General features: G+C 43.1%; 5 protein-coding genes and 1 non-coding gene across 6 annotated transcripts; 1 reads left to right on the top strand and 5 right to left on the bottom strand.

The window, feature by feature from the left end:
- Positions 1–270: 270 nt before the first annotated feature.
- On the bottom strand, positions 271–2,338 carry L203_100531 (heat shock protein HSS1; the record flags this gene model as incomplete). The annotated part of the gene is made up of 4 exons (XM_066209990.1): positions 271–1,439; positions 1,488–1,899; positions 1,952–2,205; positions 2,257–2,338. The coding sequence occupies 4 exons, from the start codon at positions 2,336–2,338 to the stop codon at positions 271–273; spliced, it is 1,917 nt and encodes a 638-aa protein (XP_066066087.1).
- A 783-nt stretch (positions 2,339–3,121) lies between these two features.
- On the bottom strand, positions 3,122–4,905 carry L203_100532 (uncharacterized protein; the record flags this gene model as incomplete). Its single annotated transcript, XM_066209991.1, has 5 exons — positions 3,122–3,305; positions 3,351–4,058; positions 4,105–4,275; positions 4,325–4,782; positions 4,831–4,905. The coding sequence occupies 5 exons, from the start codon at positions 4,903–4,905 to the stop codon at positions 3,122–3,124; spliced, it is 1,596 nt and encodes a 531-aa protein (XP_066066088.1).
- Positions 4,906–5,319: 414 nt separating this feature from the next.
- L203_100533 lies at positions 5,320–5,433 on the bottom strand. Its single transcript, XR_010725521.1, has one exon. It is a non-coding gene; the product is annotated as a 5S ribosomal RNA (ribosomal RNA).
- Positions 5,434–6,366: 933 nt separating this feature from the next.
- L203_100534 (uncharacterized protein) lies at positions 6,367–10,082 on the top strand (the record flags this gene model as incomplete). Its single annotated transcript, XM_066209992.1, has 13 exons — positions 6,367–6,385; positions 6,428–6,541; positions 6,584–6,670; positions 6,728–6,942; positions 6,992–7,194; positions 7,243–7,404; positions 7,587–7,642; positions 7,697–7,776; positions 7,832–9,384; positions 9,435–9,610; positions 9,675–9,826; positions 9,883–9,918; positions 9,966–10,082. The coding sequence occupies 13 exons, from the start codon at positions 6,367–6,369 to the stop codon at positions 10,080–10,082; spliced, it is 2,970 nt and encodes a 989-aa protein (XP_066066089.1).
- Positions 10,083–11,217: 1,135 nt separating this feature from the next.
- On the bottom strand, positions 11,218–12,938 carry L203_100535 (uncharacterized protein; the record flags this gene model as incomplete). The annotated part of the gene is made up of 6 exons (XM_066209993.1): positions 11,218–11,304; positions 11,358–11,753; positions 11,814–11,938; positions 12,028–12,149; positions 12,202–12,356; positions 12,405–12,938. 6 exons carry the CDS (start codon positions 12,936–12,938, stop codon positions 11,218–11,220), a joined length of 1,419 nt encoding a protein of 472 aa, XP_066066090.1.
- Positions 12,939–13,281: 343 nt separating this feature from the next.
- On the bottom strand, positions 13,282–14,017 carry L203_100536 (uncharacterized protein; the record flags this gene model as incomplete). The annotated part of the gene is made up of 8 exons (XM_066209994.1): positions 13,282–13,356; positions 13,416–13,451; positions 13,509–13,587; positions 13,637–13,651; positions 13,709–13,716; positions 13,767–13,787; positions 13,850–13,876; positions 13,931–14,017. 8 exons carry the CDS (start codon positions 14,015–14,017, stop codon positions 13,282–13,284), a joined length of 348 nt encoding a protein of 115 aa, XP_066066091.1.
- Between the last annotated feature and the right edge of the window lie 147 nt (positions 14,018–14,164).

Here is a 14,164-nt window from a genome sequence, read left to right on the forward strand (position 1 = left end):
TGAATGTAAAGAAAAATTGTAAAAGAAAATAATCCAATTTTTCAATTAAAGATAAATTAGCTGAACAACTCTATGAAAGTTTTTGACGTTTCAATTAGCTAAAATTACAAAAACTTATTAATCTCTGAATAATGTATTAAAAATCTTTCAAACCACATCAAAACTGCATGCTATGATAAATTAAAAATACAGATATTGTTGTTTTTCAACTCGTTACAAGACAATTGTTTCCGCAAACCTCTATACCTTCTCTGTATTACACTTTTCAACTTAATCAACTTCTTCAACAGATGGTCCTTCATCTTTAGCAGCTCCGGCACCCGCACCAGCACCTGGGAAGCCACCAGGAGCACCACCCTGAGCACCGTAGAACTTGGTCATGATTGGGTTGGCAACACTCTCAAGCTCCTTTTGCAATGACTCAAACTCCTCCTTCGAGGCAGACTGCATCGTGTCCAGAGCGCTGATGACCTCGTCTACCTTCTTGGAGAGCGTCTCGTGGTCCGCAGAGTCAAACTTGTCCTTGTTGTCCGAAAGTGTAGTCTTGAGAGAGTACGAGTAAGACTCCAGAGCGTTCTTCGCCTGGACAACAGCAGCAGCAGCCTCATCCTCCGCCTTGTACTTCTCCGCATCCGCAAGCATCTTCTCGATCTCCTCCTTGGATAATCGGCCCTTGTCGTTGGTGATGGTGATCTTGTTGCTCTTCCCGGTAGACTTGTCAGCAGCGTTGACGTTCAGGATACCGTTGGCGTCGACGTCAAATGAGACCTCGATCTGAGGAACACCCCGAGGAGCAGGAGGGATACCAGAGAGCTCAAACTTCCCAAGCAAGTTGCAGTCCGTAGTCTTCGCACGTTCACCCTCATACACCTGGATCAACACACCGGGCTGGTTGTCAGAGTAGGTGGAGAAGACCTCAGACTTCTTGGTGGGAACAGTGGTGTTTCGCTTGATCAGCGGCGTCATGATGCCACCAGCAGTCTCGATACCCATGGAGAGAGGAGCAACGTCGAGCAAGAGAAGGTCTTTGGTAGCGTCAGAAGTGTCGCCAGTAAGAATTGCAGCTTGGACAGCGGCACCGTACGCGACGGCTTCATCCGGGTTGATAGACCTGTTGGGCTCCCTGCCGGAAAACATGTCGGAAACGAGCTTCTGGATCTTGGGGATACGGGTGGAACCACCGACGAGAACGATCTCGTTGACGGAGGACTTGTCGATTTTGGAGTCCCGGAGGACCTTCTCGACAGGTTCCATCGTCGATCGGAAAAGGTCTTGACAGAGCTCCTCGAATCGGGCTCGGGTGATGGAAGTGTAAAAGTCGATACCGTCAAAGAGAGAGTCAATCTCGATAGAGGTCTGAGCGGCAGACGATAGTGTTCGCTTCGCACGCTCACAAGCGGTTCGAAGTCGTCGGAGAGCACGAGCATTGGAGGAAAGATCTATAGAATATCAGCAAGCATTCACAAACTAGTCAACACAAGACATACCCTTCTTGTTCTTTCGCTTGAACTCCTGGACAAAGTGGTTGACAAGTCGGTTGTCAAAGTCCTCACCACCAAGGTGAGTGTCACCAGCAGTCGCCTTGACCTCAAAGATACCCTCTTCGATGGTAAGGAGGGAGACATCGAAAGTACCACCACCAAGGTCAAAGATCAATACATTCTTCTCGCCCTCAGACTTCTTGTCGAGACCGTAGGCAATGGCGGCAGCAGTAGGTTCGTTGATGATTCGGAGAACATCAAGGCCAGCAATAGTACCAGCGTCCTTGGTAGCCTGACGTTGAGAGTCATTGAAGTAGGCGGGGACGGTGACGACAGCCTTGGAGACGGTGCCGCCAAGATATGCCTCGGCAGTCTCCTTCATCTTGATAAGAACCATGGAGGAGATTTCTTCAGGAGACTGGTGTTTAATGTCAGTAGGTGATTCATTTCCAGCCAAGTAAGCTACTTACAAATTTTTTTACTTCGCCCTTGTACTCAACCTGAATAACTGGTTTCCCACCATCGCTGATAACCTTAAAAGGCCAGTGTTTCATGTCTGCTTGGACCTCAACATCATCAAACTTGCGTCCAATGAGTCTCTTTGCATCAAACACAGTGTTGTGCGGGTTCATTGCTACTTGGTTCTTGGCAGCATCGCCAATAAGTCGTTCAGAGTCATTGAAAGCGACATATGATGGGGTGGTTCGGTTGCCTTGATCATTGGCTACACCATCTATTAGCTGATGCTGCCACCATCAACCTGTAAGTTACTTACCAATAATTTCTACTCCATTATTTCGCCAAACGGCAACACAAGAGTAGGTAGTACCGAGATCGATACCAATAGCTTTTGTCATGTTGGGATATGTAGTCAATTAATAAATGTGGTCAAGTGTGTAAACAGTATGGCTGGAATGTTAAAAGTTGAAAAATCTGGGCCAAGATGCAGAAAATGTGCTCGTTATATATCTTGTTAAATTCATGGGAAAGTTGGAGAACTCACAAGAAATATCTACGTCATGTTGAAGACGACTACTGTAGAACAGTCAGGAACTTTCTTGAAAGGTGGAGGCAATTGGGAGATAGGCGCTTAAGAACGTGCTCGAACATTCCGAACTGCGCGCCTTTATCTATTAGGCTCCACCAAAGGGACCTTTGTCCCTGAATTTTATCTTATCGCAAAGGTACTGATATCAAGGTAACGTACATAGATCGGGACACAATCGTTTTGACCCGAGATTCAGACTAACCTTGTCTATACTGTGTATATTGATAACATTTGAGCGTAAAGTGTTTTCTTATCAATGTTTTCTTTCTTTCTTTTTTTTCTTTCTCACAGTAATAGTTATTATTAGACAAGTTGCATGCTAGCTCTCTTGGATCATGCGTGTTTTCTAAAAGCAAAACAGTAGAGTGGTTATTACTTGAAGTAGCACGCGATAATACATCCAAAACATAGGAAGTGAGATTCTGCATTTTAGTACAATGTTTTCACTATGACACCAATTGTCATGAGCATACAATACAGATCTATAAATCTTGTCATGAAAACTGGAATCGATGATACAAGGATACCATTAACAAACCCTTCTGGATTCTCTAAAATCCCAAGCACCCATATCGTACTCTCCCGTCACAATTTAATGTACAGGACCGATAATATTGACTGGCCTGCCGTGCTCGTCCGTATCAAATAACTTTTGATAACACAACTTGCCTGGCGTGTTGAAATGCTTGTATGGATCACTAGGTTTGATCGACTCGCCACATCTGTAACAGAAATGGGCATTACATCGACCGCATGTCATATGATTACACCCATGGCTGCACATCGTCAGATCAACAATGATTGTGTTAATATGAGCTCACCTTTTCTCAACACGTACGCCGCATCCAGCGCAAGCCCTTGTCATTTGCTCCAACCACTGCTTGTTCATTTCGTCCTCTCTCCATTTGGCGACCGCTTTCTCTATATACGCTTTACCTCTCCTTCTTTCCATCGTAAGCCTCTCAGCGCTTCCTTCAGGATAACTCAGATACTCTTGGACTAGGACGGAAGTTTGTGGCAGAGCGCAGACAGTGTGAGGGCCATGCCATGTGGAGGAGCAATAGAGGCAAAAGGAAAAGTTGCAATTGGGACAGAGGCGATAAGATACCCATCGATCTTCGGTAGAGGCTGCAGGAAGGGTGGGTGTTGCAAGAGAAGATTGAGAAGAGGTAAGGCTTAAGCTTATATCAGAAAGTCGTAGTATTTTGGTATTGGATGTGGTAGCAGAGGTTGAAGGTGTGGATGATGATTCTGGCGGAGGTACAGCGGCTTGACAGCTAGGACGCGGACATATGCAATAAGAGGGATCAATCTCCACTATCCGCCGTTCCCTCAGTTCTTCCCATCTCCACCTCGCCTCAGCACCTACTACACTCTCAATCATATTTCCATCAATTTCTGTCTTCAATATATCTCTTGGATCATCCATGACTCTACGCTTCACACATGCTGCGCTGGGACAGGCGACTGACTCTAAAGTGCCCTCTGCGATGGCCAAAGTCCAACAATCACTGAGGCAGTCAGTGCAACTATGAAACGTTAGATCGAATTGGTATGTAGATGACTAGCACTCACAACACGCACCCGCAAACGGGCACCTGTACACATCTTAAACCTTTTTTGTTCTCCCAACATATTGAACATAAGAATACGCTTTTTTCAAAGTCTGAGTAGATTTGCTTTGCATTGTATGATTTCAAGGCAGCAAGAAACGCTGAATGACTCAGTATTGAAGGTTTTGTCAGACTTGTTAATTATCATGAGTAATTTTTCCAGGAAAATAAGAAACACCAACTTCAATGTTGTATCATTCACTAAACCCTCGTCAGATAAAAACTCGCCATTAGTAATCCATTCCCACCATTTCCAAACAACTCCTTGCCCTTCGCCCACTGACTGCCTTTCTTCTTCCCACATCTCCGCTGGTCTGCATCCTAATTTTTTGAGCAACTGTTCAGGGAGCCAGCTCTCATTTTCATAGGGATAACCGGCCAGCGGCGCTTTGAGGATAATGACATGAGGCGGACTCTTCAAAGGATACAGAGGAGGAAGATGAAGGCGAAGCGTCAGTGGAGGAAGGTGTGTGACAGCTGGTAATGGAGCTGAGGGATCAGCATTGTCTGCATTGTTACCTGGCGTAAACAAGTGCACAACCAAGGGTCTAAAAAGTGTTACGGGTAGAGCCAATTCGAGTAATTTTCCAGTTACAGAGCTTTGAGCCGGATGGATGACAGTTTGTCCAGGATAGATGGACTGACGTAGGTCAATCACACTTCTTCATTGAATACGAATTTAGCTTACTTCTAAAACTGTCAGTTCATCGTTTTGCAGAGTTACACATTCGTTTTCAATATATCTTGACTCATCCTCTGGCATTGTTATCTCCAGATGACAAGACGTTTAAAAATCACAGACAATAAAATATTTTGAAAGTTGACGAAATATCTTCAAATTGGAGCCAAACATCGTTGTAATTGGTGGAGGCAGAGAACAGAACTACCCATTCATTTTGATTACATAAGTTCATAGAAATAAAAAGTTAGCTTACTAAAATATATAGCTTTCCCTTTAAGATTTCATTGTATAAAATACTTTTCAATATACAGATAGCGATCCATCACAAAAACAAAAAGGGAAATGCCATAGAAACCTAGACGAGAATGGTTACTTAAGACACGTACATGTCTAACGTATATCCTGCCTTGTCAAGATCAGTGCAAGTAAATCGTTCTAAAGCCAAACAGTGAGGCTTGAATTGGGAAGGATGCAGAGAATTGTCAAAAAAAGGAAACCTCGGCACCCAGGATTCCCAGGTGGTCCCCCACCCTGGTACTAACTGAGCGATAAGCGACTTATCTAAGCGGATCTGACGGGACGCTGAGCTTCACACTTTCTATGGCCGAGGATGGTTATAAAGTGATTCAATAAATATATATTAGATCTGCGCATTGCAGAAAGAAAGAGAGTAGGTTTTTATGCCAATCATTTTCCTAATGTTTCACAAAAGACTCCATGAATATCATTGCATTCTATATAAGATGTGAGAAAAAATTGGCATAAAAACCTACTCTCTTTCTTTCTGCAATGCGCAGATCTAATATATATTTATTGAATCACTTTATAACCATCCTCGGCCATAGAAAGTGTGAAGCTCAGCGTCCCGTCAGATCCGCTTAGATAAGTCGCTTATCGCTCAGTTAGTACCAGGGTGGGGGACCACCCAGGAATCCTGGGTGCCGAGGTTTCCTTTTTTTGACAATTCCTCGCCGAGTTTTTATGAATGTTGCGATTAAGTAAAAAAATATTCTTTGGCAATTCCAACGCCTGCACCGACATCCACCTAAAGAAGATTTTGTTAATGGTCTTCAGCAGATTGCCTTGATTGACTTTGTCAAGCGTTACTTCTAGATCTGCAGCGTATTTCCGGCCCAAACGAAAAAGCAACAACGAAAACAGAAAACGAACTGGATTATCGACTCTTAGGTAAGTTCATAGCCAGAAAATGAACATCGAGTATCCATATCTTACGTGTCTACGATAGGCGTAGTCTGAGCAATCTAATCGTGTTCAAGGCTGGAAGCTAATCGATAAGCGCTGACGGTTGATTGTCGTAAAGCAAAATAATGAGATAAATGTAAAAGATGAATTGCAATTACCTTTTTATCACTAATGTAATATGTTACGCGTCAAAGTGGAGGTCGTGTCTGATACATGGGTAAAAACTTGAATATGTGATGGCCGTTTTCATTTTTCTTTCCAATTTACCATTACAAGTTTCATTTCTCTTTAAGTACGAAAACAATTGGTTGGTCTTGTTTAGTAGCTTGTAGTTATGCAATGGGCGGGATAATCAAAGGTATGGATATTGGATTATAGACATTGACTGACAGTCTTGTAGCTTTGGAGATTTCCTCAATACACAAGATACATTCTGGTCAGATAGTATTAGACTTGCAAAGTGCAATCAAAGAGCTCGTGGAGAACAGTCTGGATGCAGGAGCTACTAACATAGGTTGGTTGAAACATGTGTCAAGAAACCTAACAAATCGATCAGATGTTCGCATCAAGGACAATGGATTAGAGAGTGTTGAAGTTTCGGATAATGGCTCAGGAATAGGAGACAAAGACTGGGAACATGTAGGCAAGTGGTTCTAATTCGACTTTTGCTCTTTCAGTGAGTTTATGCTCGTATTCCTAGCGTTGAGACATCATACGTCCAAACTTCCTTCTTTTGAAGATCTCCATAAAGTGACCACCTTTGGTTTTCGGGGTGAGGCTCTTTCGGCTCTTTGCGCTCTGTGCGATACAGTTGTAATTAGTACCGCAACCAAGGAAACGGCACCCATGGCTGCTGTGATAAAGCTAGGAAGGGACGGGAAAGTCGTCGATAAGAGCGGCAGAATTGCAAGACCTGTACGTCTTTTGAGGTGATCGTTACGCTGCAAAATGCTTATAGGAATAGCGAGGAACAACAATCACGCTGAATGGGCTGTTTGTACCGCTACCTGTCCGCAGAAAAGAATTTGAACGTACTGCTAAGAAAGAGCTTACAAAAGCCTTGAATCTCTTGACAGCGTATGCACTTTTTCCAGCTAGCTCTTCACTGCAAGATGGAAGGAAAGGAGTAAGATTAAAGGTGGAAGTTATTGGAGGCGGTCGTGCTGCGTGAAGTTTCATTTATCCCTTCAATTTCTACTCTGATGCAATGCTCAGTAAGAGAAACACACAATTGTCTACGGACGGAAAAGGTTCACTACGTGCTTCGGTAGGCGCGATATGGGGCCCACGAGCTTTGGACGGAGTCAAAGATATAGAGCTGGATCTTGATGTGGAGATTGATCGAGTTATGGCGAAACGAGAAGGAATTATTGAAACGTAAGCTTTAAACGATGTAAACATACTGATACTTCAAGCACACAGCACGTAGAGGTTCGAGGGCTCATTTCATCAGCCCAGTGGGGCCAGGGGCGATCGGGTACAGACAGGCAATTCTTCTACATCAACGGCCGACCCTGCAATCTCATGAAAGTGGCAAAAGCTATTAATGAGGTGTACAGGAGCTTTAATACTCATCAAGTGCCCTTAGCTATCCTCAATTTTCACATTCCGCTTCGTAAGCAACTTAATGCCAATGATACACACCTATGTTCATGCCCCGGTTGATTAGAAAGCCTTGATATCAACGTCAGTCCTGATAAGCGGACGATATTCGTCCATAGTGAAGACCGTCTAATAGAATCACTCAAGGTACATTTTATGTTTTGTCTTAACACCATGGCTTTTATGTCTGACTAGACCATAGACCGCATTAGAAGCTTTCTTTGAACCTGCCAGAAATACTTTTGCCGTCGAGGGTGCAACTCAGACAGTAAAAACTATTAGGCACGTGCAATCACAGTTATCGCTGGCAAAAACTGCAAGCAGCTATAACCCCGAGTCAGAAGTTGAAGAAACAGTGAATGAGAAGGACAACCGACAGAATGGACAAGACAATCAAAGTAATGACTATTCAAAGTGGGGTTCTCAAGCAAGACCATATGGAAGTACTAGCCGATCTACAATTCCAGTAGCCTCAGATAAGGATGCTCCTGTAGAAATACATATGACTCCGGTAACCATATCATCCCCGCTGAATTCATATCGCTCTCCTCGACGCCCTCTGACACCTCCTACATCTCAGCCGTCTCAAACCCGAAAAGTGCGACAGACATTAGATACCTCGTCAGCCTCTTGGAGTCCTGACAAAGCTTCCGCAACCCAAAGAGGCAAAGAAGCCTCAACCAAGGATCCAAGATTAAGTCTAAGGAAGAGGTTAGAGGTATATGCAAGCCAGAGACCGTTTGTGCCAAATGTAAGTGATGACGATGAAGAACAGTCAAAAGGGGAAAAGAAGAAGGCAGGAAACCAGGAAGGTGATGAAAACAGGGAGGATACTCAAAGCAATGATAGTGAAGACGTGACAGTATTGAGAGAGACCAAATCTGATAATCAAAGTGGTGGGAAAAGGGAGATAAGAAGCAAAAGGGGAGAAGGTGAACCTAAATCAGTAAACCAATCACCTTTGGACATGGAGCGCAAACATGCAAAGAACCGAGAGATATCCACAGAGAACGCATCGGCCGCAAGGCGTCGACGGCACAGAGAAGAGCCTATCTTCGAAGACGAAAGTCACGTCGATGAGCAATCAATGTCACCTTCACCAGGTTTAGCTTCCAATCATTCACTTGCAATAGAATCCGGTTCACAAAGGGCGCCTATATCTTGTCATAGACCTCCAAACCTTCAAGAATCAGAGCCTACATCTGAAGAAGGCACTTCGTCCACACAAATGGATGTCAATGTAGAATTCATCACCCCGAGGCTCAGATACGCACAGGAAAATCAGAATTTAGCCATTGCTGAGTCGAGGTTATCGAGTAGAATCTTTTCAGATAACACTTATCGAGATGAAATTCCCTCAACTGCTGGTCAAGGTGAGGTGACTATGCACTTCAACTTCCCACGTTTATTTACTAGGTATCATGTACGAGTTCAAAGACGATTATCCAGTTCTAAAAGAGACGACGTCTCTGCAGTATTTGCAGAGAATGCTCTAGCAAAAGCAGCTGGAATAACCAACAAGAATGACGACCTTGTTGAAGAGGTACTATCGCGTGTAATCTCAAAAGCTGATTTTGAGAGGATGGAGGTTCTGGGACAATTTAACAAGGGCTTCATCATTGCTAGACTAAAATCAGGCGAAGGCAAAAAGAAAAACGATGACCTTTTCATCATTGATCAGCATGCTTCAGACGAGAAATATAATTTTGAAACCCTGCAACAAACTACTAGGATCAAAGGACAAACTCTCATCCGGTCCGTGACCATTACATGTGGTCTAGATTAATTACTCATTTGTTTACTAGGCCGCGACCACTTCATTTGACAGCAGGTGATGAAATCATCGCCATGGAAAACCTTGATATCTTGAATGCCAACGGCTTCAATGTTCAGATCGACAATGATAAGCCTGCTGGAAGAGGAGAAAAGATCAGCTTAGTGGCAATGCCAGTTAGCAAGGAAACTACATTCGATTTCAAAGGTTTTTTGATTGCATTGTTTTGATATACAGAACAGGAGGACTGACAAAAAGATATCGGTTGCAGATCTTGAGCAGCTTCTTCATCTCTTGTCAGACGGATCAAGACCAGCAGGCCAAATGGTACGATGTACGAAAGCAAGGTCAATGTTTGCAAGCAGAGCATGTAGGAAAAGTGTGATGATTGGAAAGGCTTTGACTAAGGGCCAAATGGCTCAGGTAAGCTTATCAGATGCCTGTCATTATAACGTTGAACCTCTGACCAGTAACGATAGCTTTTGCGTAATATGGGGACAATTGATCAACCCTGGGTGACTATGCTCATCGTACCGCGCTTACACTTACTGACTAACCGCAGAATTGTCCGCATGGCCGGCCTACTGTAAGGCATTTAACAACACTGGGAACTTTTGTAAAAGCCCAACGAAGGAGGCGTCAGTTTGATTGGAATAAATGGAAAAATTCTTTAGCTTGATCAACGAGACGCTTTTTGCACTACATACTTTGTCAACATTATTTAATATCATTCAATAAGACAGTGGGAGTGTCAGAATTGAGATTGGTCTTGGAACTTGGGGTTTGACCTTGGGACGAGGTTTAGCTTGGGTGAGAATTGTCTAGCTGGAATAGACGAAAACAAGTATCAAGATTGATTCTGTAGGGAAACTATCGACAGCAGGTCCTTCCTTATATCTTCTCGGGTTTCGCTCATCTCGGCCAGGTCCAGGTTGATTCGACTGTATCCATTTACGAGCCACGCATATTGTCCTCAGCTCGACTGACCTTTTCTTGCCATGATCCTGACAGGGAATCAAAGTCTGCTCTTGTAGTTTTTATAATACATTGAAATGCAAACACTCTTATTTTATAGCAGTATCCATATCTGTATGCTCATGTAAAATCAACAACGATGATGAAGAACTATTAAGAAATGGGGAAATGATCCAATTTCGACCGATTTTGTGACAAATGCTTCCTCTTAGGTGTGCTAAAGTTTCACCTGAGATGTTCGATACAAACTCTTGAGCCACAAGCTCTATAACAAACTAGTTGTGTTCATTTAAAGGGAACTCTACAATACCTTGGTTACTCGAGTGCAATCCTATGGAAATGCTAATTGATACGTTACAAATTCGTTAATAGGTCATAGTTAGACTTGTCTTTGGTAGTACTCTTTTTGTAATTGATGGCCAATAAAACCAGCCATGGTCTCGTAAAATGAAACACTGAATAGATAAAAGAGAAGATTTATCAATAACATTTCCACTAAGAAAAAGTCATTCTGGTGTATTTATAACAAAACATAGAATGTGCGTTAGATGCACTTATCACATTGATCTGTTTGCATGGGTGTATTACAAGGTCTATGGGTTGCTTGTAAATTGTTTTTGGACGAGATTGAAATCGAGCCCTATTAAGATTGAGAGAAGAATTCATGTCATTTACAAAATTAATTGTTGACACGAATCAAGTCATGTACAAATATGCAGTGCACATTAAGGAAGATGATTCTTGTGATACGAATGCAGGGTATTGCGCATTAAGCTTTGAAAAATGTTATCCAGAGGATATCATGGATTTAAGGAAATCATCAACTTGGCTAGGCAAGGTTAATCTTTTATTTTGGTAGCCAGAGTCTTCGCCCATGCTTCCAAGTCTTGCTGACTTATTTTTGAGTTTAATACCCAATCAGAGGCCTAGCATATGATTAGTTCTATCTGCAACGTTCGATATCCAAAGCCACACTCACCAAAAGCTGCTGCGGACTTGCCCTATCTGCTGGGTCTTTCAACAAGCAATTCTCCACAAACACCACTGCCTCTTTCGGAAAAGTCATGCGCCGACTCATCAATCTCGGCGCTGGTTCGTTAACGATATGTTGTAATAAATCCAAGATGGAAAATTGGGGCCCATTACCACCGCCAAGGCCAACACTGTTCTTCGCACGGCGTTCCGAGTCGACGTTAGGTCTTTGGACAGATCGAGGGAGAGTAGGATCTGGATCGAAATCCTCGACAGTGGGAGATAGATCATCGTCAGGATTATCCGAAAAGGGGAATCGACCTGTTGTCAATTCAATGAGAGAGATTCCAAGAGACCATACATCTGACTTGATGGTATAGGGAGCGCCCTGTATTCGCTCAGGCTATAGTCACGATATCAGCATCTCAAACCAACACTAGATACTATCAAGAGCCAAACCAACGCTCATATAGGTGCTGGTGCCAACAAAAGTATTTGCAATAGAGTTGATAAGCTCTCCCGAGACACCAAAATCACATATCTTGATCTGCCCTGAAGAGTTTGCTAAAATGTTGGAAGGCTTAATGTCTGCCCAAAAAGTCAGTATGCGCACACATATACAGACGGCCACGTGGCGATAGGTGCATAAACGTGATCGACGAATGAAAATCTCTTACCTCGGTGTATAATTCTATGCTCGTCATAGAGATAGATGAGCCCTCGCAATACAGCTTCAGCTACTTTGCCAACAATGGCAATGTCAATGGGACCATTGTGTCTATATATGTGGTCAAGAGAGCTGAGCAGCGACAAAGGGTCAGTCCTGCCATAGACCACGCAGCAGTACGTACCCAGCGTCCATATATTCCATAACAATGCCTACATGGACATCCACAGGGAAGCAGCCATAATATCCAACAATGTACGGCGAGTTACAATCGTTCATGATTTGCAGTTCTCGAAGAATCTGTTTTCTTATGGACGGTTTTGCGTCCACCAAGATAAGCTAAAGACAGGATGTGTCAGTCCTTTTCACCACATTTGGGCAATTTACCTTTTTCGCCATGATACACTGTCTTTTCTTATTCCAAACCTTTATGACGGTTCCTCCATTACCTGCACCCAGATCATGCAAGACCTCGAGGTCTTCGTCTTTCACTAGGTCTTCCCCATCTTTATCCTTGTGCTTCTTTTTCCTTTTCTCCTTGCCATCCTTGTCTCTGATCTTTTCCTTCTTGGTGTGTCCTGATGCAGCAGAGCTATCGCTGTGTGCCGCTACAGGGGATTCGGGTACTTCCATAGAGTGTGATGAGCCGGTAGATCTGCTCGAAAGCTGTAGATTGGCAATATCATCGCGAAGCTTGTCTGCTTCAGAAACAAAGTTGGTGGGGGTAAGACCATTTGAAGAGAGCCCTGATGTTATAGAGTCAGGGCGACGGATGGAGTTTGTGATACTCAGCCCTGGTGGTTTTTTTCGTGAGATTGATGATGTGGGAAGAGAAAAGGTGGACAGTTTGGGCTCTGTGGACGGTGTTAACGGTATAGGTTTCGCAGGGATAGAAGAATGACTGGGGCGGAGAGTATCCATGTCGAAATGTAGATTTACAAGAACAGAATTTTTATTAAAGAAAGAAGAAAGAAATGAGAAAAGAAAAATTCAAGACATCACTTTTAATTGTCCTCAAAAACTCGGACCACCTAGACGCGTCGCTTCCGTTATCCTCCATAGAAAAACAATTACGTAATGATATTCCTTTCTTCTAACACGATACAATGATAACACTGCTCTTAGGGATACAAATCGTATGAACACAAAAGTTTACCATCCTTATTGAGTATTCAGAGTATAAGGAAGGATATGTTGAAAGTCATTTCTTTCTTTCTGTTTTTAACTCTGGATTGTGAGTGTATGCATACAATAAGGGAGACGTCTACTGGATACAACATAATGGGTTGTCCTCTGGAGGAGGATCTTTCTTTGGTTCTGACTTCTTGACCACCGACACCTATACAAAGTCATAGAGTCATCCCTTGTCTATAGCATTCAGATGAGGTCGTCACTTACGGGAAGGAGAAATCCACCGGGAACTTTTGTGCCTTTCTATCGTTGAACTATTAGTAGAAATGTTTTGGAAAGACATTCTCTAATGGTACTTACGGGAAAGTAAAGGCCAAAATCTATAGTAGATTGCATCGCAAAACTTGCGCCTTTTGGTAAGAGTGTTCCTGCCGGCAGGCTATGAAAATGTTAGCGATTTATCCAACATAATTATGGGAATCCCTTACAAGACGCCTTCAGTTCTTGTTGATGTTCCTGATCAGAAATGCTATCCTCAACGAAACAAAGGAGAGGCTTACAGAGTATGCTGAGGGATATGTTAATATGAAGAACATTGTCTCTGAATGAGTAACTTACATACGCTCCAAACCTTTTGACCTAATATACCCAGATGCCGTCAGCTTCATACGTTTAAATTCTACATCCAACTATATGCTCACATATCCTGGTATCTCATCCTCTTTAGGCTAACCAGTTCAGATCAGCAAGTATTTGAATAAATGTATGGTATGTCTACTTACGTCCAGCGGAGGAGGAGTGATCACAAAAGGATTGAGAGGGCCGTTAATGCCATCTGCGCCACCGTGACTACTGGATGGAGCTTGCATTATGTACTTTCCGTGCACGCAAGGTGTTATGCAACAGGTTGTGAAGGTTTAAAGTACAAATGCCGCTTCATTGAGGTGGGTCTTCATGAGCTTTGGTAAAAGGATTGCTCAATGACCAAAAACAAAGGATCCTTACAATTGATATAT

This window comes from Cryptococcus depauperatus, chromosome 1, assembly GCF_001720195.1.
Source record: "Cryptococcus depauperatus CBS 7841 chromosome 1, complete sequence".
NCBI classification, from domain to species: Eukaryota; Fungi; Basidiomycota; class Tremellomycetes; order Tremellales; family Cryptococcaceae; genus Cryptococcus; species Cryptococcus depauperatus.